The sequence below is a fragment of the Lepisosteus platostomus genome, chromosome 9, assembly GCF_059453375.1.
Source record: "Lepisosteus platostomus isolate fLepPlt1 chromosome 9, fLepPlt1.hap1, whole genome shotgun sequence".
NCBI lineage: Eukaryota > Metazoa > Chordata > Actinopteri > Semionotiformes > Lepisosteidae > Lepisosteus > Lepisosteus platostomus.
The window spans coordinates 60,592,578-60,620,184 of NC_142619.1; the positions used below are offsets into that span (position 1 = coordinate 60,592,578).

Genomic DNA, 27,607 nt, shown 5'->3' on the forward strand with positions numbered 1-27,607 from the left:
GTAGTTTTCTTTTCCAGGACACACCATGGATGGGACACCCGTCCATCGCAGGGTAGATAGAAACACACACTCACACCAGGGCCAGTTTTTCCTGAAGCCATTTAATCTACCAGTATGTCTTAGGACAGTGGGAGGAAACCAGAGCGCCTGGAGGAAACCCACCCAAACATGGGGAGAATGTACAACCCCCCCCCCCCCCCCCCCAAGACAGCACCCCAGGTCTGGAATTGAACCCAGGGCCCCAGCGCTGTGAGGCCTCCAGTGTGCTCGCTGTGGATTGAGCGTGGTCTACAGGCTCTTCCCAGAGAACCTTCTGCTTGCACCTCGAGCAGAGCAGGTCACCGTGCCCGTTTCTTTTCTGGCAGTGTGCGCAGGGTATCGGCAGTGCAGCAAATCACGAGGCTCTGCTCTGGCTGCATCGTTTTACACCTCAAGTCAGTTTTGCGAAGTGTTTTTAAATCGCCAAGGCGCATGTTCAATGTTCTGTGTCGCGAGGAGGCACCCATGCTGTGCTCTGAGGTCCAGGTGAGCAGACAGTCTAACATTGGGAGTCACATTAAGCAGAGGTGTCGGTGTGGAGAAGGGGAGGCAGGGAACTCCCACCGTGCTGTCTGCAGAGTCCATCGCCTGTGTCGTGTTGCAGAGTGGTGGAACAAAAGATCTCATTTCTCATCTCATTGCTGCTGTACGGAACTGCCACACAGACAATGCAGTGTCTCCACGAGGCAACACTGCAGAAGAGGGAAAGGGCACTGAGCACCAGAACGGCGAATAGGCCGCTGACGAGAGGCGGCTATCTACGCCATCATGCTCAAACACTTGTGGGTTTTTTTGCTCTGAAGACACGGGGCCACTGGTAGTTGTACTAGATAAGATCAACCCTTCAGCCCAGGCATTAAGTCGCAATGAAACCTTACCCCAAATTGGACAATATACAGCAGCCTGTCAAAGCTCACTTGCGTGTCCTGGGGAGGCACAGTACCAGGTGGAAACTCCATGCAAACGTTGGAGAAACATGCAAACTCCACACAGACAGCTGCTGTAGCCCGGAGTTAAACTGGAGCTGTGAGGAAGCAGTGGTCACCGCCACGCCACCCCCACTTGAGTTGTTCCTTCCTGAAACTGCCCTTCAGTGCGGAACAAGGACAATTAAGAGACACCAGATAACCCAGCCAGCATGTCTTTGGAAGGTGGGAGGAAACCAGAGCGCCTTGTTAAAACCAACATGAACACATGGATAACATGCAAATCCCACACAGACAGGAGCCCCAGAATTGACCCCAGGATCCAGGAGCTGTGAGGCCGCGGGGCTCGGAGACAGCGGTGGCTGCAGCAGAGCCCCATGTGAACTGTCGAATATGTGGACGCATCTAGACAGGGGAATGAAGCAAACATGTCTGCTGCCTGCCGATTCAGAGCAGCTGAAGAGCACACTTCTCTTGAAAGGTTTTTTCAGAAGCTGAATGATACCGTGCCAAATAGCAACCACACTTAATTGTGCTTGGTAATGCCACTAATAGCCATCCATCTGTTGTCTAACCATCAATCCATTTTCTAACTACTTCTTCTAATTCAGGTTAGCCGGGAGCTTGTGCCTATCCCAGCAGGCAACAGGCACAAGGCAGGACGCACCCTGGACGGGACACCAGTCCAGCGCGGGGCACACACACTCTCACGCCAGGGCCAGTTTTCCCAGAAGCCAGTGAACCTACCAGTACTTCTGTGGACTGGGAAACCAGAGCACCTGGTGGAAACCCTTGTGAATACAGGGAGAACATACAGACTCCACACAGACAGCACCTCAGGTCCAGAATTGAACTCAAAGCCCCCAGTGCTGAGTGCTGACCCACGCACTACCATCCCGCCCTAAAAGCTAGCCCTGGTTTATGAATTTGTACTGTTCTTCCAGTAGAATACAAATTGTAGTGTCATTATCCCTCTTGGTTCTGCCTGCGCAGTGTATAAACCTGACAGAGTTCTGTGGTGAAGTTTCTCAGGCACTTCAGAGCAAAACCAGTTAGTTTGCGTGTTTTCTTCCACACATCTGCCTTTTGGGCAGCTCCTGGAATGCAGAAACATTTGAAGGTCCCTTTGGATACTTGCTATACTTTTCTCCTTGAATTGCAGAATTTTTTTAAAACTCTGTTTATCCTGTCATGCTCATGTCTTGTCGGGGGGTTAATGTAGTTAACTGGAATATGAGAAAGATCATGTTTTGTCACTAGTGCTGAAAGCAGAAGGGTTGTTAAGTGGAGGACCTCAGTGTAACAGGTGACATTGATAATCCAGAATGAAAGGGAACACTACTTCAGCGAGCAAGTAGCATGCATAAAACACTGATTCAACTTCTTAAATCTTGAATTACTTGATTATTGAACTAAATACTTATTACTGAAATTCTGGAAGCATTACTAGGAATTTCAAGTCAGATGTCATTGGGGGGTTAAGTGTAAGGCACTGGTATCCTTTAGAAACCTCTTAACACTTCATATGGATGACCAATTTCATCAATACTGGAACTACTAGTGGAACTGCAGCCCTTTCCTGGTATTTTGAAAACAGTCCATAATTATTCAATTATCACTTCATTTGTTTTTAAAAAGAAAGTTAAGGACAAGTCAAAACATTGTGCCCAGTTAATTCAGCGTTTTGGAGGTTTCTGCCCACCTCCTTCGTCTCTCTGTCTTTGTTCACCCGACTGAGAAGATCTTGGTTCTGTTGGCGCAGGTGCTTCAGGGAGACCTGGAAGACATGCTGAGGGGCAGCCCCGCGAAACCCCTCTGCTAGTGCTGTTATTTAAATCATAAGAGCTATCGGATGTAGTGGTGATTCTTGGAGTCCGCTGAATGTTGTTGACGTGACCTGGATAGTGACAGAACAAACAGTCCCCAAAAGCACGCTGTTAAGGGATTATGAGTGCCTGGAGAGGTTTTGTGTCTGACAGGCCCTTCTGCGCGTGACTGCCTTCCGTCTCTCCTCTTTGCAGTTGATGGTGGCAGAAAAGAGCGGGGTGGTGCGCTTTTATGACCTGGTTACCCAGCAGGCCATCCTCTCCCTGGACAGTGGGCAGACTCCTCTGATGTCAGCGGACTGGTGCCTCGCCAACACCATTAAAGTTGGAGCGGTGGCAGGAAATGACTGGGCTGTCTGGGACATCACTCGGTCCAGGTAACTCATCCGTTACTCAGGCATTGACATGAACAGTGGGATGTGAAGTAATTAAGGGTGTTTTTTTCTGTGCTTTGTATTTGTTTTTGCAGTGCTGTTGTCGGCTACCTACAGTATGTGGATTTCTGGGGCTTTTCTTTTAATAACGTTCAAAAGCATCGAAGAATATATTGCACAAAAGCAGAACTGTTGAACACAACCCTTTACAGAGCTGAGACTGTAAAGCTTTTGAGAGTTTTGTGCTTTATTGGTGCCACTGTAACCAAGGCACAAAAGAGGACTGATTTGCAGTGGTCTTTCAATAGACAGTGTTAGACAGAGTCACATCGGGCTCAGCATTCATTCGCGTGTCCATGGTCTAAGGACATGTTTTTGGGAAGACAGGCTTTGCCAGAACCTTAGGCTGAGGCTGGGACGTGTCTAGTAAGGGGAAATAAATTATTAATGGCACACACCAGCTGCTGAGCAAAGAATTTCTTGGCCTCTCGCTGCAGGAACCTTGAAGAGGATTAAGGCTCAGGAAAAAAAATTTTGGGAATAACACAGGACCCTTTGATAGAAAATTCTGTTGCAAAGAATTTCATCATTATCTTTGTGTGCAGTAATACAGATGGAGGGGAAATGCTAAATCTCCAAAGACTCTTTCAGGCAGAAAGTAACCTGTGGAAAGTCCTGAACAGTAGGAATACCTAGAAAGTCCAGGACTGTGAAAGCCATCGCTAATGGAGTTGACCTTGAGCAAGAGTGGAGAAAACAGCGAAAGCGTTTTGTCATCCCATTTTCAACCACAGGCTCCGTCACAGTGCTAATCTGGTCATGTGACCATATTCCAGTGCGGTTCGGTGTTAACTCTGGCCAAGCTGAACTCTGTACCCCAGTATCTGTGCAATCTGAATCTTTTATTTTTACTTGTAGCTACCCACAAGAAAAGAGGCCTGCGCATGTGGACTGTGCCCAGCGATTCAGGTAGATACATCACGAGGAAATGGACAGGGGTTTTAAAACCAAGCTATATATTTTCCTCCTCTGTTGTTTCTGTATGCTTTCTAGATGTTTTTACAGCAGTAGCCAGCACCTGGAGGGCTGCATGAAATTGATCAACTGGCCCGATTGATCCAGTGGCCCAGCAGAATTATTCCAAGAGCTGAGCTGCAAACAAGAAGACCTGCTGACACACCAGCTCCTTCGGGACCAGGACTGGCTGCGCTGGTCTCGTTTTGTTTAATATAGAGAGGCTTGTGTGCAACACTAGTGGTGCGGACTGTAGGAAGTCTCAGGTCTAAGATATATGGACAGCATGGGCTGTTCTGAATCCCATAGTTACCCAAATATACCATATTTACCCCAATATAAGACACGCTTTTTTTTTACAAGTTTCAGGGTGGTTCAGTTGGCCTACAGTTTGTATTCACATACAAGTAAAAAAAAATTTGGGACATATTTACCACCAGAGTGCTGAACGGGGTTGGATTGTTTGCCCATACTGTAACGGACCGTCATTTTACCTCGTTCCAGTGTGTTGTTGGAATTGAGTGATTAAAAAAAAAACATGTATATTCATCTTCAGTTATACAAAATTAACAAGACATCGCGTTCAAGAAGGGGGCATTGCTGTCCGCTGAACAGCAAAGGAATCGTTAGGCTGGGAAGCAGTTATGCAGTCGCAGAATTTTGTCTTTTGAATCCCTCTCCTTTTTTCCTTTATTTCTTTAAAACCAAGATAACTTTTTTGAAATTTCAACAACTTCTGTTCAGAAAGGTAACTTGTGCTTTGTAAAGTTTTTTTGTTTAATTCCGCATTCCAAATTTTAGGTGTGGCTTATATTCAGAGATGACATGTATTCGGGAAAACACTGTATTTATTTCCTGTTCCAGGTGGTCCAGAGTCAATGAAAAGCTTTTCGCAACAACTGGGTACCCAGGGAAGATAAACAGCCAGCTGCTGATCCATCACCTGGGCCATCCACAGGCAAGTGAGCCTTCTGCTCCCTATCGGGCGAGGGCAGCAGTTCACAACCTGGCTTCGTGCTCACCAAGTTACAGAAAGGTCTCACACTAAAGTGCACGTAAAGTGTGTATGTCCAAGTCATATCACGCAGTGTTGTTTCATGCTTAAACATGCTTACTTACATCAAATTACTTACATCATAGGATCGAAGAAGAATACAAAATGATCAGTTTTGAACAAAGCTCAGGACAGCCCACTGAGCCGAGTGTTAAATAAACTGTTATAGGTCACAGTATTACATCTTGTTTAAAACCTTAAAATAACATTATATCAACATAGCATAGGGATCTAGGATGGTACACTTCTGTGCTTTTTGGCAACAGGATGATTCATGTGTTTTTTTAAAGAAGTACCCAAAGACTAGAATTTCAATAAAAGCACACATCTGAAATTTCAAACATTTGGTGCCCCCCAATAATCTGCTTTTCATATCGTACCTTTAAAAGCAATCATGGATATGCTGATCTGATGAAGGTAAATTATACTGTTGTGTTGTGTATCGATAAGTTAATTGTTATTTCAATGTTGTTTGTGATTGCAGCCGGTGATGATTGGATCAGCTTCTGTGGGGGCGGGGCTGAGTTGGCACAGGACCCTCCCACTGTGTGTGATTGGTGGAGACCGGAAGCTTTTGTTTTGGATGACAGAAATGTAAAATCGGCTGCATAATGTGTTCTGTTAAAATGGCTACAATTTCAATAAAAACTTTTTTTATAGAAGTGTATCAGTTAAACAATGAGCAGTTGTTCTTCTGTTCTTCTGAGAGTGCTTTGCGTGTTGCCCACAAAGGACAATAACAGTTTGATTAAAGAGAGCAGGACACGGATGTTTTTATTAGCTTTTCTTAGAAAAGTATTTCAAAGAACTTAACCACCGCTGTCCAGCCCAGCTGAGGGCGAGTCTGGGGTCAGTGCTCTCTGGAGTGGAATGTGTCAGCGCGCTGCACAGCAGATTCGTCACTTGCAGAGCAGGCTCCAAGTTCGGCACAGAGCAGGCTCGGTCGAGACAGACGCAGTGCACGAGGGGGGAGCCTGGGCGCGTTACTGGCAGGCTGTGGGTTCGAGCCCCAGGGGGGACACTGCTGTTGAACCCGTGAACAAGGCACTTCACTCATGTGGATTCATGAAAACACCAATACAAACATGAACAGCTTTGGATAAAAGCATTGGCTACATTATTAATAATAAAGTTCACATGAAATGTAGATGTTTATAACAACCTTCAAGAACCTGTGCTAGGCAGCACATGTTCCTGGGGTGGCAGAGGTGTGTATTTGTGCCTGTAAGGATCACCTCCCTAACTCTTCCAAATGGGCTAGATGGGCCGCCGGCTCTCTTCTTGTCCATATCCGTTCTTCTCTTGTTAGGAAGAAGGTTTGCTCTTTTCAAAATTATTTTACAGCTGTGAAGAGCATGTTCGTGTGACATGTGAATAAGCAAAGATATAGAAACCAGAGGAGTGAAAGGTGGCCAGATCGACGAGGAAAAAGAAACCCCTTCACAGAGCAAGTGAATTGCCCCAGGGCTAGCATACGCAATGAATGCTCAGCTAAGTAAGGAAAGGTAGGCAGAACAGAACACTGTTGGGGCTGTGCCTTACTTAAACCCTTTTCTTCCCCAGTGTCATAACCATAGAAGTACCTTAAAGTGTGAGACGGCATCTCAGGGATAGAAATGGATCCATTTAGAAGATGAAAAGGCATGAGCACATGTGCTCTGTTACTCAGATGTTCAGGAAGGAAGAAACACAACAATGGTAAAAAATGATCCAGTCTCCAAGGTACCAAAATTGAAGAGTTCCACATAGTAGGAGAATTTCAGACAAACCAACCTGATGACACATGAACCACTTGCAAAGCATTGATTCAGTTTGATAAGCATTGTATAAGCTATATACTGTAGCAAGTGAATGTAAAGAGTCACAAGATTTAAACAAGACATTTATCTGGACTATCATACAAGACATTAGAAAACAGCTATAAATTGAATGGTTCGAGATTAATCTGAGGAAGCAAAAATACAACTGTGTGTACTACATCATATGATTTGCAAGCACTGTCTGGGATCTAAAGCATATTGCTGTTTCCAAATGTGACTTAAATACTCTCTTGAGCAGCACTCTGTCTGCAGAGTCATCAACACAGAGTGCGTGCACACTCACACATAGAACTGACAGCCTGCGGGCATCGTGAATGAGCCTACTGAGGTGGTCAACAAAACTAACCACATGGGTAGAAACTCACGAACAAATATTAAACGGTGTCAGTATTATTCAGCTACGTGCAACATGTGTCGATCCTGTCATCCCTTGAGCCTCCGTTCCAACTTCCTTAATGACAGGACAGTCCTCTCTCTCTGGTCCAAGGGAATTGCACTGGATGATGGCCCAACAATGTCTTGATTTCCTGGAGGTTTTGGGGCAGTTTTGCATGAAAGGTTAACTTTGAGGAAGCGCCCCTTTTAAGGATAGGTTAGTATTCAGTAAGGAGGGTAATAACATGAATCAAAGTAGCCAATAAGCCCCATGTAGCTAATAGAGTGATGCTGAGATCAGTACGAGCCCCCAGTGAGCTTTCTAATCTACATTAGTGACCTAATCCTGGGTGGTGTCAGATAATTATACAAAATTAGGTTGAGAAGCAAACCCCACTCATGTAGGAAGAAATGCGGTGCAGGTATTAAATGCAAATAAGATTGTACATTCTAAATGTCAAGCAGGATGCTTAGAATTGCTGTAAAAGGTTCTGAGCTGACATTCAAAGATCTCTGGACCCCCGGTGGCTTTAAAACTGCAACATGCTTCTGCAACCATATTCAGAGTACTTCGCTCAGTTCCAGTCATTATACTGCATGTCAGAAATACATTGGGAGGAATTTCAAGAAGGGCAACAATGTTTTCCATTCGAAAGGAACGACAAACAATTGGCAAACGAATGAGAAGGATGTGATGGAGATGTTCACAGTCCTAAAGGAACACAATAACTAGCACAGCTTCAAGCTTAGCAAGGACACTGTGACCAGAGGACACAGACACAACACGCAAATGTGTTAAAGACAGAAAACACTGTAAGAGTGCGCGTGTGGCTGGTTCACACAGAGATTAGAGTGTGGGTTTTTTTATCGCATTTTGAATTGGAATCTTTTAGGAGGAATGCAGCAAAAGTGGCAAAATTAGAAAAGTTTGATAGTGAAGCTGAAGTGCAGGTCATTTCTGGGACATTTAATTTGATGACGATGTGCAGACTGCACATTTTTTAAAACAGATTTAGCAGTAATAACACCACGTCTTTCACATTTGCCTCGTGAAATGACTGGATTCCGGGCCAGATCGGTCTTGTGAGGCACCTTTTTCAAAGACTGCAGGCACAGGAGGCCGTGTTGACACCCAGCCAAAAAGTGGGTGAACCCCCGAGCAGAGGGTATTTGAGGTCATGCCAAGAGAAGGAAACGGAACAAAGCTGGAAGAGATTTTTTCAAAGAAAACCTCAGGAAACTAAGACTGGGGGTCTTTTAAGGTCGTATACTGCTGGTTGGCAGGAACCACGAGGAGCAATTAGAGATTTCAAGGAAAAAGTGGAGGGGGAGGCGGGCTGGTCGGAGGTGGAAGGCTGTGCTTCAGTCAGTGTGCAGGAGCTGTCCGACACGGCTCTGCACAGCGGCTGCCACACTCGGCCCCTCCATTTCACAGCGAGGAAAACAAACACGCTAGTTTAATAAAGGGAGGAGGACAGTGTCTCTTGTTTTCTCCTCTCTTTTTCACGCCTGTTCCTTCTTCACTGTCCTCACAGGTCAGATATCCTGAGAACATCGAAGGAGCAGAGACCTTCCACAGCACAGGTCGATAGGCCGTATTCATTTAGAGCCATTTGTCACTTACTGACTTGACCTTTTCTGTTCCGGATTGGAAACGTGCTTGACACGTGACACAATATGTTTAACGCAATGTGAATCCATTAAGAAATAATAGACATGCATGTGTCATGCGAAACAAAATAAATATTGATAAATATAGTCAAATATACAGTCAGCAATCCCAATTGAGCAGGATAATTGCTGTTGGAATTAAAGTGACTGTAGCTGATAGCTGTGAATTTTCATTTTTTGACCCAGTAACAAAGACTGACTGAGGTAGCGGTTTTCATTATCAGCACTTTTACTTTTAAATACGACTTCTACCTAAATGCCGTGTTTTTAATTTAAAATCCTGATGTCTTGAAGCCTGAAGTTCAATATTGGGCAGCCTCTTACAATGACTGAAGTATATTATATAGTATTGATGCATCTCACGTCTGTCTCCTGTTGTAGTGAGGCTGTTTGTTAATCCTGAATGCATATAAGCATGAATGTATACTTTACAAAAGAAATGTGTTGCATTTAGCCGTGCTTAATCTGGTACAATTACTTTCGAGAACATTTAAATCACAACTGTAGAATGTGCTACCATCTAGTGGTGGATTGGCATGATAGCATTTTGTTCATCAAAATGAAACGTAAACCGACGTCTTCGCGGAACACCAATTACAGGAATACCACGAAAAGAAAACGTCCTGTGTGCAATTAAGCGATTGTTGGTTGACAGCTTTTTTGTGATTCTTCCAAAAAAAATCATTCCTCTCAGTGCTTGTTATATCCGGTCCTAGAAAGATTCGTATTGTAGAGCTACTGTATTAAGTTAGTCAGTTAAATTATGTCTGTGACTATCATTTGAGATTCTCCTTCTGTGTTCCAAAACGGTGACATTTTAGACCTCAAAATAAATGTCCTTCTTTTGTTAAAGAGTTTAATCGAAATACGACTCTAACCAAATCTTACATTCTTGTCCCACACTGAGACCCTTTACTCTGTTATACTTTGCCTCTGTTAGTCAACGTTCACACAATTTTCAAACATATTTCACTCCGGACTCGCGTGAAGTACCAAACTATCTAGCTACAGCTGCCTGCCAATCCGTCAATACCAGCGAACAAAACTATTAATATTTAGTTAATATTTTAAATTTCTTAACTCTCATTTTCAATACACAAAAATGTTTATTAGCAAATAGCAAAATCACTGCAGTAATACATCGGGTGGGAAAACAGCAATTACCACGATACACTACTGTGGTATATTCGCTCTGTTTTTTATCTTTTGTTTTATATATTTATATTCGCTTGGAAAATGCAGAAAAGCCTGATTGTTTCCGGGTTGCTGCTAATCACGTGAGCTGCACGTGACTCCGCCGCGTGACGTTCCGCAAATAAAACAGGAAACACCGGAGCTTGTGTGATTCTCAGACAAGTGTGTGTTTCTTTCCTGCTTACAAATTAAAAAGTGCAAATAAAGACATGGACGAGGATGGACTGCCAATCGTGGGATCGGGAATTGACCTGACAAAGGTTTGTGTTGTGTAGGTCAAAGGTGCATGTGTTCTACGAAACAAAATGTGTCGGTGCCTGACAAAATGATTTGTCTATCACTTTGCGGTAACGTTTTTGCTGTAAAAGGACGTTTTTAGGGTGCAGTTGGAATAAGAAAATAATATGAAATTCGCAGTGTAGTGTAAGACAATTCGATGCAGTATTTTACTAAATGTCCACACTCGACGAAGGCATATACTAAAAAAAACTACTAAAAAAGAAAGACTGATAAGACGTTGTTGTTTCGTGTTGCAGGTTCCAGCTATTCAGCAGAAGAGAATCGTTGCGTTTCTCAACCAGTTTATTGTACACACGGTTCGGTTTCTCAACCGGTTCTCCACGGTGTGCGAGGAGGTAAGTGCTGCTCCGCTTGTGTTAGTTGTGTCGCTGGCTTCACGCTGCTCCGATGTGTTGTGCCTGTGTAAGATTGCACGGCTAAGACCACTTGCTCTGCCTGTCTGACACTGAAATATGTTACCCCGACATCCTAGCCAAGTTTCCTCCTAATAATCCCCATCTCTAAACTGGCTCCATCACTCTGCTCTCCTCCCCACTGAGAGCTGGTGTGTGGAGAGTGTACTGGTGCATCATCCAGGTGGGGCTGCACACTGGTGGTGGTGGAGGAGAGTCCCCATTACCTGTAAAGAGCTTTGAGTGGAGTGTCCAGAAAAGCGCAGAAGTGTAACCAATTATTCTTCAGCTGGAGACCGGGACTCACACAATGAGACTGAGAATTCTCATGTGCAGCACTGTGTGTGGAACTCGCAACCCAAATCCATCATAAACTTTGCTCCTCTTTTCATGATTTGCTTCTGTTGTGTATGTGTGCACTACTGCACAGCACATTGAGTTTCTTGAAAAGTGCTGATAAAATTATAGTAATAATGTCATTAGCTGTTATAATCCACAGATAGTTAAGAGAAAGATGATTTTTGTCATTTGGTCTCTCTTTAGGGTATATTTTGAAAAATAAGGAGGTACCTACATCTACCATTTCCACTTCCCTGACAGTTTTTTCAACACTTCATTCAGTATGGTGTTGACGTAAAACACTGCATTTTCTCATCTGAATTTGTCCTTTTAATTATATTTTAAATAACAGCAGAGGAAACCCTTCTTAACAGTAGCGTATTTTTAAATTAAACTCATTTTGTACTGATATGCACAGGCTGTTCATTTGATAGACTATGCAAAGATTGTTTTCTCTACTTTTATAGAAACTAGCAAGTGTATCACTTCGGATTCAGCAAATTGAAACAACTCTGAATATTTTAGAAGCTAAGGTAAGTATGTTACCTCTCCATCAGACCCTGGTAACTGTAGTTAAATATAGAGTACAGTTTCATAAAGAACCCTGATGCACACAGTGCATGTTACAGTAGTGCAAAGTTAAGACGCAGGGAAAGATTTACCACTAACACAGAAAGACATCACCTGATTCAATCATTGCCATTGTCAAATGATTTAGATAGTTGATAAAGAATAAGTTAGTGTCTTTTATGCATTAATTAGAACCCCTCGTTCAACCATAGTTCTCAAGAACCCAAGTCCAGTTTGATTTCTACTGTAGGTTGAAATGAAGATTAGAGACAATTTCAAGTCACTGATAAGATAGGATCACTTTATTGGCCATATACAATTTCTTGTATGAGGAGTTTGTCTTTCCACATACCCCAGCTTGCTCTCTATGAGACACACAGACAGGGAGAGAAGCTGGGGGTCAGAGCGCAGGGTCAGTCATTGTACGGCGCCCCTGGAGCAGTTGGGGTTAAGGGCCTTGCTCAGGGGCCCAACGGAGTAGGATTCCTCTGCCGGCCGCCGGATTCGAACCGGCGACCTTCCAGCCACAGGCCCAGCTCCTTAGTCACGGAGCTACTGCACATTTAAACAAGTAATTGTTCAAATAAGAGAGCTAATTTGTGATGGCTAGGGTCTTCTGATTTGGATTCCAAAAGATTAATTGAGCACACGACCTGTTTAACTGATCACAGTGAAATTGTTCCAGGTCTATGGACACGTATGATTTATTGAGTATCTCATATTTAAATAATTTGGGCCTTCCTCTCCGGATAAGTTAGAAATGTGCAGATTGCTTAAAGTCACAAGGAAACAGTCAACACAGGGGAATGACAGCAACTGTTATTGTGCCACTTTCTGGGGGTTTAAAACTTTTACAACTTTAAATGGCTCACATTTCCAACGGGCGCTTTTATGTTGCTAATATGTTTCCCCTATTAGCTCTCCTCTATTCCTGGTCTGGAAGACGTGAGGGTGGAGAGGTCCGCTCAGAGACAGGTGTCGGAGCCCAACGGTCCAGTGTCCACGCCAGTGCAGGCCCCGTCTTCGGCAGTCCCGGCCCCCACTGAGGTGACCGCTGCCCGAGGGGTGACCCCAAAAGCTGGACTCACCCCAAAACTCTCTTCCTGATTTTGTTTGTTCTGACTTCTTGTTTTCATTCTTTCCAGTAGGATTCAAAATCGTTTAGAGGACATTTTGGGGGTTTGTTAGTTAGTTTTGTTTCTGAGATCTCTAGAGAGCAAACAGCTGGCCGGCTGTGAACGACAGAAGGGCAGGCATCACTTCCAGACCCCGAAGGGTGATCCCCCATTCCTGGAAGTGGGCTACGACTAACCTCCTCGCCTCTCTGTGCCCCTTTCTCCTCGCCGCCGAGACGCGCATCGTAGCACTCAAGTGAACGGAGCAGGACCTTTTTAAAAGTCCTTCCGTTTCGTGTTCACACAATGGACGTCCCGGCTCTTTTCTCCCAGCCCCAGCAGAGGCCAGCGGAAGCAGCGGAGCAGCCGCGCTCGGGAGCCGCCGGCGACGACGTCCTGACCGTTGCCAAGGACCCACGGTACGCCAGGTACCTGAAGATGGTGCAGGTGGTGAGTATTTCCTGCTGCGCCCTGGGCGCGAGGTTCCGCCTTGAAAGTCAGCAGCTCCGCCCGGCTCTCATAGTTAGGAGTTTGTAGGCCCCTGGTGCGCATCTCCAGCGCTCCGGACCGGCGGTGTATTCGGGATCTCGCGGCACGGGGCCCTCAGGAAGACCTGATGGCATGAATGTGTTCAATTGCTTTGTCTTGACCCTTTTTACAGACCTTCAGCTTTTAATCATAAAAGGGGCTTGTAAATGGAACGGGGGGTCAGTGTAAAAGCCCTGTGCTGCGTCCTGTCATTCGAACGTGGTGAAGCTAATGGAGAGCAGGTTAAGGCGGCGATGAAACAGGCTCTCGCGGAAGGACAGTGGCGTCGACCGCTGAGTCGGCGCCGATGTGGGCTTTGACAGTTCTCTTCTAAGAGACGCTGACCTGAATGATATGATATTGTAATTGAGGCCTTGGGAAGTACGTTATACAAATTCAATGGTGAAGCCAGCTGGGTTGACTTTGAAGGATTTTGAATACATGCATCGTGTGCTTTCCTGTTTCCAGAGCAGAAATATCTATATCGTATCTTTGTAACCAGAATTGTACACACTGCAATAACAGTAGTTTTACTATTTTACTGTAAGATTGTGTTGAAATGCGGTCTTACTGTTGCCTTGATATCTTTTAATTGTCTCTGTTTTTCTACTGCGTTTGCTGATCTTCCTAATTTGGTATGATCTGCAAATTTGAGTAGTTTACTATTTTGTTATCTAGATCATTAATGGAAGACCTCTGGCCTTAATAGATCGCTTTCATGTTCCACTAATTATTCATACAAATTTGAGCATTTACCCTGCCTCGGTACCCTCTGTTTCCATTAGCCAGTTAACCTCTCTTCCCTAAAGTGCCAGGTTACTGTATCATAGGCTCTGTTTGTAGCCGCTGCTGCTGCAGGTTTAAAGGTGACACTCTTCCAGCGGGCCCAGGGCTGCCATGCCAGCACCCGCTATGGAGACACTATGCTGTAGATGGCACTTTCCTTCTCATGAGACATCAAACCACGGCCCTCACTGCTGGGCGGTTACTGATCTCGTTGCAGTGCTCCTCGAAGCAGGGGTATCCGGGGCAAATTCCACCCCGGATGTGTACAATCTGGCCTCCCTAAAGTTCCTGCTTAATTTAACTGGAGAAGCAGTTTCTCCTCCACCTGGTCTGCTGTGTGTTGGAACTGCTGGTGCAGAGTGTGTGTCTCCTAGGTGGGGCTGCTGGTGCAGAATGGCCGCTGTGTGTCTCCCAGGTGGGGCTGCAGGTGCAGCATGGCCCCTGTGTGTCTCCCAGGTGGGGCTGCTGGTGCAGCATGGCCCCTGTGTGTCTCCCAGGAGGGGCTGCTGGTGCAGAATGGCCGCTGTGTGTCTCCCAGGTGGGGCTGCAGGTGCAGCATGGCCCCTGTGTGTCTCCCAGGTGGGGCTGCAGGTGCAGCATGGCCCCTGTGTGTCTCCCAGGAGGGGCTGCTGGTGCAGAATGGCCGCTGTGTGTCTCCCAGGTGGGGCTGCAGGTGCAGCATGGCCCCTGTGTGTCTCCCAGGTGGGGCTGCTGGTGCAGCATGGCCCCTGTGTGTCTCCCAGGTGGGGCTGCTGGTGCAGAATGGCCCCTGTGAGTCTCCCAGGTGGGGCTGCTGGTGCAGAATGGCCGCTGTGTGTCTCCCAGGTGGGGCTGCTGGTGCAGAATGGCCACTGTGTGTCTCCCAGGTGGGGCTGCTGGTGCAGAATGGCCCCTGTGTGTCTCCCAGGTGGGGCTGCTGGTGCAGAATGGCCCCTGTGTGCACAGGAGGGCTGCACCTCAGGGCTGGGTGAAGTGCATTGGAGAGCTTGAGGATGAACAGGGCTGTCTGGGAGGAGGCGATGGTAAGCTTGCCCAAGTGTAACATGAGCCGTGTTTGTTTCAGGGTGTTCCAGTCATGGCTATAAAGAACAAGATGGTTTCTGAAGGGCTGGATCCTTCACTGCTGGAGTAAGTTTCTGCTCCTTCTCTCTCGCGTTCTCGGCGAGCCGTGCTCTCCAGAGCATTCACATCTGTGTCTCTGGTTTTGGGGACCCGGGTTCGAGGCTCCCTTGGCGCCTGCAGTGTAGGAGCTCGCAGCCGAGCCCGAGCCCGAGCCCGGGCGTGAGTCCGCGCACGCGATCCGGGTGCACGGCCGAGCTGAACCCCTGCTGTCCCTCTCCGTCTCGCCCTGCTCCAGCACCCCCGACGCCGCCGTGCCAGACGCGGGCGCTCCCGGCGCGGGGGAGGAAGACGACGGCAGCTCCGGCAGCGAGTCCTCGTTCAGCGACTGAGGCCTCGTGGCGGGGGGGGGGGGCTCCGCAGCGCCCCCTCTTGGCTGCAGCGTGCGAAGACGGCCGGCAGACTGGAAGATCCGGGAGAGACCACTGACGAGGACGGCCGAGAGAGAGCTTGGCCTTCAGGCGGGTTCGAATCAAACGATCTACAGGGTCTCTTACCGAAAAGAGTCTGAAGGAGATTTCTGCTGAGAACGGCTGATTAGCAGTGTTGACACTAAAAGAATGTATTGCTCTTGTTGAAATCTTGTGGTCTGCAATTTTCACATCCAATCACTTCACATCTAATCAAGAGCATTGATGATCTGATGATCTGAGCCTAGCTTTTTCTATAGGCAGGTTTCCAGTCCACTTGACTGTATCACGTGAAAAGAAACACCAGAGAGTCCATTTTGATGTCCTAAACGCTGGATAGTTTGTTCTAAACCAGTTACTTTCTCTCTAAATTGTGTGTCATGGTTCTTGTCTAAGATATTTATTAACCCTTTGTTTAAAATGACTGAGTTTTATGTGTACGTGTTTAATCCTGGCTGTTTTTTCATTAACCACTGTTCCAATTATAAATGGACTGTCTGTGTGGTGACAGGCAGTACGGATTTGACCCTTTCACTGCTGTACACAAGTACTGCCCATTCATCTGATGACCCAGTGTAACTGAATGTTATCATTCACAGCTGAAATGTGTTCTTGCAGATGGCACGGTGGCACAGGGGTCAGCATCGCAGTATCACAGCACTGTGGCTCTGGGTTCATTTCCTGGGGTGCTGTCTGTGTGGAGTTTGCATGTTCTCCCTGTGTTCAAGTAGCTATCCTCCAGGTGCTCTGGTTTCCTCCTTCAGGCCAAAGGACCTGGTATGAGTGTGTATCTGTGTGGCTGCCCTGCAGTGGATTGGTGTCCTTTCCGGCGAGTATCCTGCCTTGTTCCCATAGCTTCCCGGGATAGACTCCAGGCCAACATGCCCCTGAAGCGGATAAGTCTGGAGTGAAGAGCCTTTTATTTGAGACAATGAGATTGTGCTCAGAACAGTAGAAACCTTTCTGATGAGTATTGAACTTGTAAAGACTGAAAGTCTTCGGTTTCCCTCTTCTGGGATGAGTATAGTATTGGGTGGAACAGGAGCATACAGTTCAAGTGGAATTAAGAACAAATGTAGTTAGTCCCCAGAATAAAAAAATACTTAAAATGTTTTTTTTTCTTTTGAATTTATGGCCTGTTTTCATGTGCACTGTTGTAACACACGGTGGGAGGTTGTTTTGAAAACCTTTAATGATGATGAAACACTAGAGCCTTTATTTTGCACTAACAGAGTACAAACTCTTCCGTAGCTTAGAGGACAGGCCAGAAAGAGCCAGCTGTGGACCAGCTGCCCACGGTCCGTTACTTTTGCAATCTTCTGATCTTACCAGGTTGTCCAATTATGGTTTTGTGCAGTGTGTGCATAAAGCTTTATCTCATGCATATGATTATCCATTTTAATAATTTTTAAAGATAATGAGTGAGATGCCTTTAGAGCAATGATTCAGACCTCAAGTCTGCAGTCTGAGGTCACTGCTCACTGAAAATCTTGCCTTCTTCCTCTTCGCAGCTGGCAGGGAGCCCAGGTTCAGGTTGTAAAGGTCAAAACAATTTGAAAGTCAAGACTGCTAGTTATTTTATTCTAGCTATGGAAGAGACTGCAGCTGGATTTAGATTTGCTACCTTGCAAATGTTGCAGCTTTGAATCTCAATTCTTACATAGCAAAATTGAATTGTGCCGAATTGTCTTCATTGCACCAGCTGCAGATTTAGATTAGAAGACCTTTATTATCCCAAACCTTTGAAATTCATTTGGCACTGTTGCTTCATAACCATCACCAATAGAAATATGCATACAAGTACAGAAAAATACAATAAATGCACCTGGAAATCCTACAAGATATATCATATAACTCTACAGTTATTCAGTACATTTGAACAATTAGGGGATTGTAGATGCAGACGTGCTCCTCTGACAGTGTCACTATACAATATTATGGCCACATTCTGCACCAGGAATAAATGAGCTTCCATGTCTGGTGGTGTTTGTGTTGCAAAAGATGGCAGTTCCACCTTCTGCTGTATCTACACAACCTGCTATAAAGAAGTTGACTTAATGTACATCTCACTTTATCTTTTATTTTTTTCCTTCAGAACCTTTTTATTCAAAGACAGTCATTTGGCTACTGTAAATAATTCTACTGGCTTGTGTGACAGCTTTCTCCAGTTTATTCTGATCTCTCATCCACATGTCACTATACACTAATGAGGCAAAAGAGGAGAATTCACTAGACCGCACTATTGTATTACAGTAATCAAATCTTTAGTGGAGAATTCGTTAAACGTTTTATAAAAGACAGGTTTAAAAGTCTTCAATGTTAATTTCAGCTTAATCTTATTTTGCCCTCTCTGGAGGCATTTCAGTCTTAACACTTGATACAGTGGTCATCTCAATTCTAAAATTTCAGCTGATGCTTTATTAAAATGGGTTTCCTGCTTCAATTCTTTTTTGTCTTATACACTATACCAACTTCAATAATCTGCCCATACATACAGTACATACTGAGGACAGGCTCAGTGATCACAGCCCAGCCATGGACACTGGACACAGACTGACCTGGCTGCCCGGAGAGGACAAGTTCTTTGACCACAGCTTGGACACAGGCAGACCTGTCTGCCCGGAGATAACAGGCTGCTCTGGGTGCCAGCTAAAGAAGCAGAAACAGATGCACTTTCTGCTGCACTGTGTCCTACTCTGGGCCAAGACCAACATTCTTCCCTAAAATAACAAATCTCAGTCTCGGAATTCACACGCCAGAATCAGACCAGCTTTGATCCTACAGGGATAAGAAGGTCAATAGAACTGCAGGCCTGTATGTGATCTCCTGTCACCGTCTGAGGACCAGAGAGCGAGCCTGTCTCACAGTAAGGTTGTATGTAATGTATGCTGTGTCAACTGTACCTTCTTTGGCAACACTGCAACTCAGTGGTCATTGCCTGTAAAGCTCATTGAGTTTAGTGTTATAACACTGCCTTGGGATGCTGAGTCATTCAAGAGCCTCCTTCCATTCCTCTGGAAGTTTCAAGTTTAAAAAATGAAAAGCTCCTCTTCGTAACCCAGGTTGAAATAGAATACTTATTCCCTCATCCTTTCTGGTCAGAAACACACTTTGCTAGCTTCTTCAGCCTCGTATGAGCTTAAACCCAGGAGAGAGCAACAACTCTGACTAGAGGAAAAGCTATTGATTAGCTTGCATTTGGTGGAAAGAAAGGCCTTATAAATCAAGAATACAGTTACTACAGATACACGCAGTGACAATAAATTACTCCTGTGGAACGTCAGTTAAGTAAAAATATTGTTCATTTAGTCATTATCATAGATTAGAATCTCCAACATTGTCCATGCATCTTGTCCTGCATGTTCCCAGCTCTGTCCACGGCTTAGCTTAGTTTCTCCACTGCAGAATGAAGCAGTTTCAGGTCTTCTCTCATCTGACCGAGGCCACCCTTCACTTTCTGGAGCTCGTCTAGCACCTCAACTCGACAAGTGAAGGGATCGTAACGAACTGTGAACGGTTTCTTTATCTTGGAGGAATACTGCCTGTGCACATGAGACAAGAGGAATACATGTAAAATATTTTAGATATTAAATCTGCAATACAGTACTAGACTTAAGCCTAGTAGAGGTATGGAAAACATTGCTATTTCTCTCAGAATCAACTGTCCTAAATTTAGAGCTGTCTTCCAGAGACTTTGCTGTAACAACCACGAAACATGTATTAAGCCACCAACTATTTTCTATCCTCTTTATCCAATTCAGGGTTCAGGGGAGCTGCAGCCTATCCCAGCAAACAACAGGTGGGGTACACCCAGGACAGGACATCAGTCCATCTCGGGGTGCACACACACACACACCAGGGCCAATTTTCCAGAAGCAGTTAACCTACCAGCTTGTCTTTGGACCTTGGGAGGAAACTGAAGCTCCCAGAGGAAACCTACATGAGCACAGGGAGAAAGGGGGAACATACCGACTCCACACCCAAGGACCTCCTAAACCCAGGGCCTCAGTGCTGCAAGGCAGCAATGCTGACAACTGCACCATTGTGCCAATATATTAAGCCCCTATATCAAAATTAAAAAATAAAAAACAAATGAATCTAATAAGAAAATGCAGTAGCACTCGAGTCAATAAAAAGTCACTTTCTGGCTGTAAAATAATAACTATTTTGTGTGCAGAGGACGACAGTCAGGTATGACTGAATACAGAGTAAATAAAACTCCTTGAAATGTAGAAGGTCTAAAACCGTTGATCACGTCTGAGTACAGCAGCAGAGCAAGGAGCAATAGTTCAGCTGGACCTGAGAAGACTCCTTTCTTTAGTGTTACAGTATCCAGTATCTGTCAATATCATCCTGCTCTGTGGATGGCAGAGAGCAGGAAAGAAAAGTGAGTAGGATGGTATGCGCTTGGAGCTATTGAAGTCATACTTGCAATTGTCTCTTATAAAACTTCAAGGCTCTTTTCCTGAAGGACAAAAACGGCTTGAGATAAGAGCAGTCAAGGACATTTTCTCAAACAGACAAGCAAAGTTAAGATGTTGGACTGCACCATCATCGTAAAATTATGAATACGATGGGTGCCTGACTGTCTGAGTGCTACTGGTTCCACGGGAGCTGGGATACTCAGGAGGCCAGTTATACAATAAGCATTTATTGTTTTTACAACTGGAGTCTTTTCTAACACAATTAATGGGAATCCTCACAGGAAGGGTTAGTTACAGGTATATTTGAACACCTGGTCGTTGTATAAAGCTGTCGGTGTAACGAACGCAAAGACCAGTATTCTCATTTCTTCTTTTTGGAAATCGTTGTGTATTCATCTGGACCTCCAGGACTTCATTCCCACCCTGGGAAACAGGCCAGGGGTCCTCTGTGGACTTGTGTCAGGTTAGAGCCTATCAAACTACCAGAAGTTACAACCTTTCACACTCTTCTGTAGAACCGTCATATATCAGCCATCATCAACGTGACTCTGCTTTCAGTCCACCAGGACTGTAGCCTTGAGCCTAGCACAGAAAACAACACTGTTATTTGCTTATTCATCTGTGATGACAAAATCATCTCTACAGGAAACATGCTTTTAACATCTTCCTTTAATCCCACTTGTTTGAAAGGGCAACCTTTGCATCTTTATACCTACTGTACGATAAAAATGAGAACCATTTTTCTCGAAGAGTCTTGTGATTTCCTCTCTGTTGCCCCATTTGGGCTCTGCGGTTTTCCTTTGCTGAACACATCTGTGGAGCTCCTAGAGCAGGCGGTCTCACCTCAGCTTGGTCTTGGCATCCTCAAAGCTTTCGGACACAAAGTACACAGGCTGGTACGTCTGGTCTTGGTAGGGTTGGAGGGCGGTCACCTCTGGATTGAAAGGCTTGTATTCAGGCTCGTTAGAAAGCGCGTACTGAAAAAAGGACATGGACCTGAGAGAAGGTACCTCAAAAACACAGTGCTAAATGAGAACAATTACAGCCGTTACTGTACCACAGCAAAGACTACTCGATGAACTCAAGATCAACACAATGACAGAGCGGACTTTGTTGTGACTATATAATGAGCAACTGGTCATGTGTCTCTGAAGGGGCACAACAGGGTTTTAACACTCACCAGAAGTTCCCCATATGATGACAGGAGGCCAGCTCCATATGCTTTAACAACTCCATTCTGCTTGCAGAGTCCAAATTCTACTGTGAACCAGTACAGCTGGAATACAGGGGAAGAGGGACTCACCAATTACACAGGAGAAGCAATACAGAGGTTACAAGAAGATGAAAGAGTGTCCATACCCCAGTGTGAGGGCACCCTCTAGCACACCTAATACAATCAAAGTTTATTTTACGACAAGTAAGAGCACCAACGGACATCTGTGTATAATAGCTACAGTAAAAGTTCAAAACAATTCATAACATACCAACTCTATTTACTCTTTAAATATAGGCAGGAAACGTAGCAAAGAGAGGTGGTCATACAGCCCATAAGACTCTTTTTTTCCCTATGTTCTTCTTAAACACGATATCCCAAATTGCATTGTAAAAGTTACAGTCTGTTGCAAAAAGATCAACATACAAGCAAACTATCTTCTGCTGAAATATTCTTATTTCAATGACGCACGAAATTATTGTGATGTATTACAGATATTATTCACAGACATACTTTTATATATTCTCAATAATGTGTGGATTAACCTTCATTTCATACAATTTTGCTGCAGTTTGTGTCTGTATACAGTAACAATATGATGAACTGCCCAACAACCAGGAGGCATTCCTGTCTAAAGCTTCCAATCCTTTTTTTTTTGCTCTTGACATCTGACGTTTTATCCCAACACCAATTTATCCCTTTAAATAAGACAGAGATAACAGTCATAGATAACGCTTTAAAAAGGTCCAATAATTTCAGCAATAATTGACTTAAATTTGAAACTAGCCCTCTTAAATAATTATCTGTAATTCATAATTAGCTCTGTTTATGTTTCTTTTCGCAGGTGCACTTACGGTGGCCAGTTTCTCAATGTCCTCGTCCGAGGCTCCCAGGGAGACGAGCCCGATCTCCTGAAAAACGACACCGCGGACAGTGGCTGTGGGAGGCAGAACTCTTGCGTGTCTAACAGCTGGAGGACTGACGACTACAGGTACCAGTTCCTCTCTAAACCGGGGGAATAACAACGCTTGTGTGAATCAGGAAACCTGACCGGCACCGGGACAACCTGTGCTTTGTGTAACGATACAAAGACTACGCGGGCACCTTCTGAGCACAACGCCGCCGATCCGCACTGACAGATTCTCACAATATGAATCGTCAGCGTGCGGTTTGTACGAACTGCAGAAACCCGCGACTAACGCTGTTTATCTTACCTGTGAAAACTTGGCAAATTCCACGTCAGTCAGCATCGGGACGTGTCCGAGCAGTTCGTGGCAGCAGTCGCTGAAACGGGGCCAGACGCGCAGTGTAAATATAGCTTTCACTACATGGGGAGCAGAAACCGCTCGTATTTAAGCACATGACATCTGGCAACTTGTGTCAGGGAGCTCCTCGCGTGTTTTAGTGAAAGGGAGAAAACATCGGGTCGCTTAACGATATTAAAAATCACGAGAAACAAAAAAACTAACCTTTCTATACGTATGGCAAACCTGTTTAACAAAGACCGCTAGATCGGCGACATGAAGAATAATTCTCAGGGGTACAGTGCCCGTTTCACATTTCCCCAGAGATATGCCTCATCTCCCATTTTGTAAGCGGTAGTTAGACAAACGGGGCTCAGTGTTGTGTCCTGGGATGACGGGCTTTCCGCCCAGGCGGTAGCCTGCCATGCGCCCGGTGCTTGCCGGGATGGGCTCCGGTCTCCCCCGCGGCCCTGTATCGGATAAGGCGGAGAGAAACGGGGCGGCTGGGAGGAGGAAAAGAGCAGGACTTACGGTTCCGGCGAATGCATTGGGGACGACGAGTGGCGGACGTACTGAGTGCACTGGAAGACGCGGAACGCCAGGCTGGCCAGGAAATCTCTGGCGGACAGCAGCCCGGCGGCGGGTCGCAGCTGAAACCCCGTCTTTCCTAAGGGACGAGGATAGGGCGAGACACTTATTGAATCGATCTATCGTCATCTTACTCCTTACTCCACTTTCTCCTGAAACCCAAAGGGAAAGGTACTGTATGTGCACCACGCTGTAGCCGATGTGCGCGATAATCGTGGCGCCTGTCCAGTGTGCCGAGGCCGCTCTGGGTGCGTCTGCAGCTGAAACACGTACTGTACTGTACTGCGGAAGGGCAGGTTTGTGAAGTAGGATCTGTGTCTATACAATTAAAACGGCGTGACTTCATTTAATGAATTTCCATGAATGTCCACACGGAAGAGCGCAAGCCCATCCCCTCGCTTCGCGCGTCGAAATACCTGTAACGCAACGGGGGCTCAGGCGGGCGCCCTTGCCGCATTAGGTCGGCCCCATCCAGACTGAGGCTCGAACCCGGGACTCCCGCGTCTCTCTGCAGCGACCCAGCCCCGTGAGCTAAAGAGAGATCTCCCCACAGCCCAGTAGCTGTAGTCCTGCTATCACAGGGAAGGGCGGTGACATCACCTGCTCTGGTACGCCGGCTCTTACACAGTGTCTGTCGGCCGTAAGCGTTACATACCTTTAAGGAATCTGGAAACGTCCCGGAGCTGTGGAATATTGTCTTCCCTGTATCCGCAATTCTTCTCCAGCTGCTGAAACCCTTCCACATACTGTTTGCAGGCGTGTGTGGGATAAATGCTGCTCAGGCTTCTGTAGACCTCTCTCCTGGAGGGTTAAAGTTTAAGATAAATTAACAACACACACACACACCCGCACCACAGCGTATCACAGGCCCCGACGCCACGGCTCCATGATTGAGGATTCTCCTGCAGCTCCGACTCACCAGGTGGCGATTTCCTCTGGCGTGTACTGCACAAAGGGCAGCGGATCACCTCTGAAAAGCAACAGACACCAGGAGGGGTATCAGCTCAACGGGCTTAGATTATTTTAAACGTGTCCCTTTTAATCGTTCTTTCCCCGTTGTTATTTGTTAACATGCTTTAATGTACGTTTCAGAGTCTCTCGGCAATATTGGCTGTCTGTTTCTATCCTAAACATTCAGGGCATTTGAACCATCTTTATTTTTTTTTTATTTTCAACCCAAATGCAGAGTTTATACCCACTGAGAGTAGCTACTGTATATCACATCAATAACGGACGGCTGCGCTCATCGCTTTCTCTTTTAGTGCTGGATCTATACTCTCTTTCCATAGCGGCAACAGCAGGCCGTCCTGATGATGAAAGTCGTGAGCTGTATCATCGAAGGCGCGCCTCTGTACCAGAAGCTTGTACTGTATAACACAAGGCTTTGCTTTCGCAGGCTTACATCGACTGGACTATGGATCGCTATCAACAGTGTACAGTGAATGAACAAAAAGGAGCTTACTCTTTATGGCTGAAGGCCAGGTCAGAGATCTGCGATCTTCTTTTCCTGTATTCCAGATCCTTATATCCCTGTTATTGACAATTTATTATAATAATATTAAATCCTAACATATTAATCCGAACCCACCGGGTGAGTTCATGTATTCGCTACTGGAGCGCCTGAGTACCTTTTACATGCTTTTCGCCTCTACGGAGCTGAACTTTGATAAATTTCCTGAAGTATAAAAATAACGCGACAGTCTGCTCACGGGTTCAAATTACTCAGTTTCTAGAATAATATGAAACGCTTGCGAAAAAGATGAGAGGTCTTCAGATTATATTTTCATTATCAATCATAATAACAAAATAGCGATATGTGCAATATACTGTATAAAATAACCAACTGACAAAAAAAAAGGAATTAAGCGTCTTCGTGTTTGTATATTCGCGTTACATCCTAAATTTCCTAAACTTTCAAGGGGACCGACACAGGTGTACTTACAGGATGATGGTGGTCTAAATCCGGATTATATTTTGTGATCAAGTGATGACACTGGTCCAGGTCGCTCAGTTTTCTCGGAAACCACGGAACTGAATTAAATAAAGCAGATTTGCCAGGGTCAACATCATAAAAGCATAAACGTCTTTGAATTTCGCAACCACTACCCCTGGAGAAGGAGCAGGAGGAGCAGAGGTAGGAAGGTAGGTAGGAGATGAAGAAGATGCCGATGAAGATCCATTCTCGTTAAGCTGTCATACACAACACTACCTTTCTCCTCCAGGATGCTTCTGACATCGTCTGCCACTCTTCTGAGGGCATGGATGAGGACGTCCGTCTCCGAGCTGCGCACCTCGCACCTCACGAAGAACTCCAGATCCTCCGCGCCCTTCCTGGGCTCCCTGCCGGGACGGGTTTCGATGTGATGAATCCTGGCTTCAAACGTCTGATGAATACAAAAGAAAAAGGTCGAAGCCGTCATAAAAATACATTTTGAATACATCCGATTGCTCGGTTTTCAAAATTATTCACCATGCTACAGCGGAGCACAGTTGGGTATTTATAAAAGGATATATATTTTAACGAAATAAAACAGACGTCATCTTCCTAAAATCGCAAGTCCACGGCAACACAGACACACACACACACACAAAAGGTTGTTTCTTTACCTCAAAAACTTTGCCGATCCTCGACAAGCCCGCGTGTTTCGCGTTGCTGAGGGTGAAAAGTAGGTTTAGAGTAGCTTTGCCGTCTTTCTCTCCGACCACCAGGCCGTCCGGGCGTTGCGAGGGCCCCGGCTGACAGAGGCCCTCCCGCTCCTTCCTGGCGTCCTCGATGAGGCTGCGCGTCCGGCCCGAGTACCGGCCGCCCTGGGCTCCGACCTCGGTCTTCATCGACTGCGGGTGTGGGCTTGAGTTGCTCAACGTGGATTTTGTTTGAGGACGCGACGTGCCTGGGGCTCTAAACGGAATACTAAATGTTGAATTGAAGTAAGGGAGTGTTTACTCAAGTAAGAATGCCCCAGTGAAAATCCGCACCTATCGGATGAGGAGCAGCGCCGGGGTATGGGGTATTTATCGGCTTCTCCCCACATTGTCTTTGTGAAGGTGTTACGCACACATCTGCGTGAGACATTGAGATTTTGTGCCCACGTCCCCAGTGAGTCACGACACTTGACAGGAAGCGTCTTGTTACCCCCCCAAAATAGGAACAGCTGACTTTCATGAGAGTCCACGGAAGAAAGAAAAAAAAATACTTTTTTATTACGCAGAACATTTTTCACTGTAAATTCTATGCTGATTGGTTTCGGTATAATGTTAGGAAATACTTCATTGTACCGATTAGTTTGTTTGGGGAAAAAACAGTTACAAGACTACATTTTCGGTCTTACAGCGGACCTTGGACACATGCAAGATCATATTGAAAACATTGGGAAAATGCCGAATTAAAAGTGCACTATCCGAGGTGCTGAAACGCGTTTAAAATGTTTTTTTTTAAATCTATTGATTTTTACTTCCTCGTTAACATTGTCAGCGCAACAGTAAAAACACCAATTGCAGTACTTGTAGAATTACTGTGTCTACATCCTCGTGGTTATAAAAGGACGGTGGGGAACGTTTGCTTTGCCTCACAAAGCGAAGATCTGTTCCTGTGTCTTAGTGATTAGCACGGATTCCCTTATCTGCACACAGTCATATCACATCATTCGAAAGCGCTGATCTCTCAGTCTGTGAAGAGCCGCTTCACTACCCAGTAAAAACTGTATACAATAATAATATAGAAAACTGAAAGGTGGTACTTTTGTTGCATTAATGCTCGTTTTATTCCATTATTGAGCTTTAGGATTTCAAAAGAAAGAGTTCTGAATTTCACGTAAGAGATTTTAATACAAAATATCTCGGGTCTTCACTCAGAAGTGACAGAAAAAAATATTGAATATACATCATAATAGAAAATATATGTCATGCTGCTTGATTAGATGGGACCTTTATTTACCTTGGAAGAAAAAATGACGACTCAAATCTCATTTTGTGACTCGTCTCTAAATTAGGTTTTAATGAAAACTCCAAAGTGCGCACACTCGAAAAACGTGATATTCCCAATGCTCTAATCCGGGGATGAGTTTTTTAAACTTTATACACACAGGCGAAGAAGTCTCTATAGTCAGAGCGCTCAGTTCTATTCTGTTTAACGTTTTAGCGGGGAATGAACCACAGACTGTTCCTATGCTTCTGTCAGTCCAACCAAACACTCATTCTTTCCGTCTTTGGGTAGATTAAGATTCTCGTTTACCACAAAAAAATAATTGCAGAATTGTAAGGTCACTATTCTATTCCAATTACTCGTG

General features: G+C 45.3%; 3 protein-coding genes across 7 annotated transcripts in view; 2 read left to right on the plus strand and 1 right to left on the minus strand.

Moving 5' to 3' along the window:
- The window catches only part of nup37 (nucleoporin 37), a 39,101-nt gene extending 33,189 nt beyond the window's left edge, over window positions 1-5,912 (plus strand). For both annotated transcript variants that reach the window (XM_088645974.1, XM_088645976.1), the window contains 4 exons: window positions 2,987-3,168; window positions 4,084-4,134; window positions 5,044-5,137; window positions 5,718-5,912. In XM_088645974.1, the coding sequence (XP_088502100.1) occupies window positions 2,987-3,168; window positions 4,084-4,134; window positions 5,044-5,137; window positions 5,718-5,831 (441 nt within the window). In that variant the 3' untranslated portion in view covers window positions 5,832-5,912. The remainder of the gene's footprint in view (window positions 1-2,986; window positions 3,169-4,083; window positions 4,135-5,043; window positions 5,138-5,717) is intronic.
- A 4,469-nt stretch (window positions 5,913-10,381) lies between these two features.
- On the plus strand, window positions 10,382-16,976 carry washc3 (WASH complex subunit 3). Its single transcript, XM_088645977.1, has 7 exons — window positions 10,382-10,553; window positions 10,830-10,928; window positions 11,792-11,857; window positions 12,813-12,941; window positions 13,343-13,459; window positions 15,387-15,451; window positions 15,681-16,976. Exons 1-7 carry the CDS (start codon window positions 10,503-10,505, stop codon window positions 15,772-15,774), a joined length of 621 nt encoding a protein of 206 aa, XP_088502103.1. The 5' UTR covers window positions 10,382-10,502; the 3' UTR covers window positions 15,775-16,976.
- A 1,023-nt stretch (window positions 16,977-17,999) lies between these two features.
- th2 (tyrosine hydroxylase 2) lies at window positions 18,000-27,585 on the minus strand. 4 transcript variants are annotated; one of them, XR_015941258.1, is made up of 13 exons: window positions 25,929-27,585; window positions 25,531-25,705; window positions 25,264-25,352; window positions 24,784-24,851; window positions 24,241-24,291; window positions 23,977-24,122; window positions 23,265-23,400; window positions 22,704-22,773; window positions 22,344-22,400; window positions 21,457-21,552; window positions 21,120-21,253; window positions 20,588-20,858; window positions 19,270-19,394 (listed from the first exon to the last, which is right to left on the minus strand). XR_015941258.1 is itself a non-coding variant. In XM_088645970.1 (12 exons), the coding sequence occupies exons 1-12, from the start codon at window positions 26,151-26,153 to the stop codon at window positions 19,235-19,237; spliced, it is 1,407 nt and encodes a 468-aa protein (XP_088502096.1). In that variant the 5' UTR covers window positions 26,154-27,585; the 3' UTR covers window positions 18,000-19,234. The 4 variants fall into 4 exon arrangements, 3 of the variants coding, with proteins under 3 accessions (XP_088502096.1, XP_088502097.1, XP_088502098.1); XM_088645970.1 differs by lacking the exon at window positions 20,588-20,858 and having other exon boundaries at window positions 18,000-19,394; XM_088645972.1 differs by having other exon boundaries at window positions 19,264-20,858.
- Window positions 27,586-27,607: the final 22 nt, after the last annotated feature.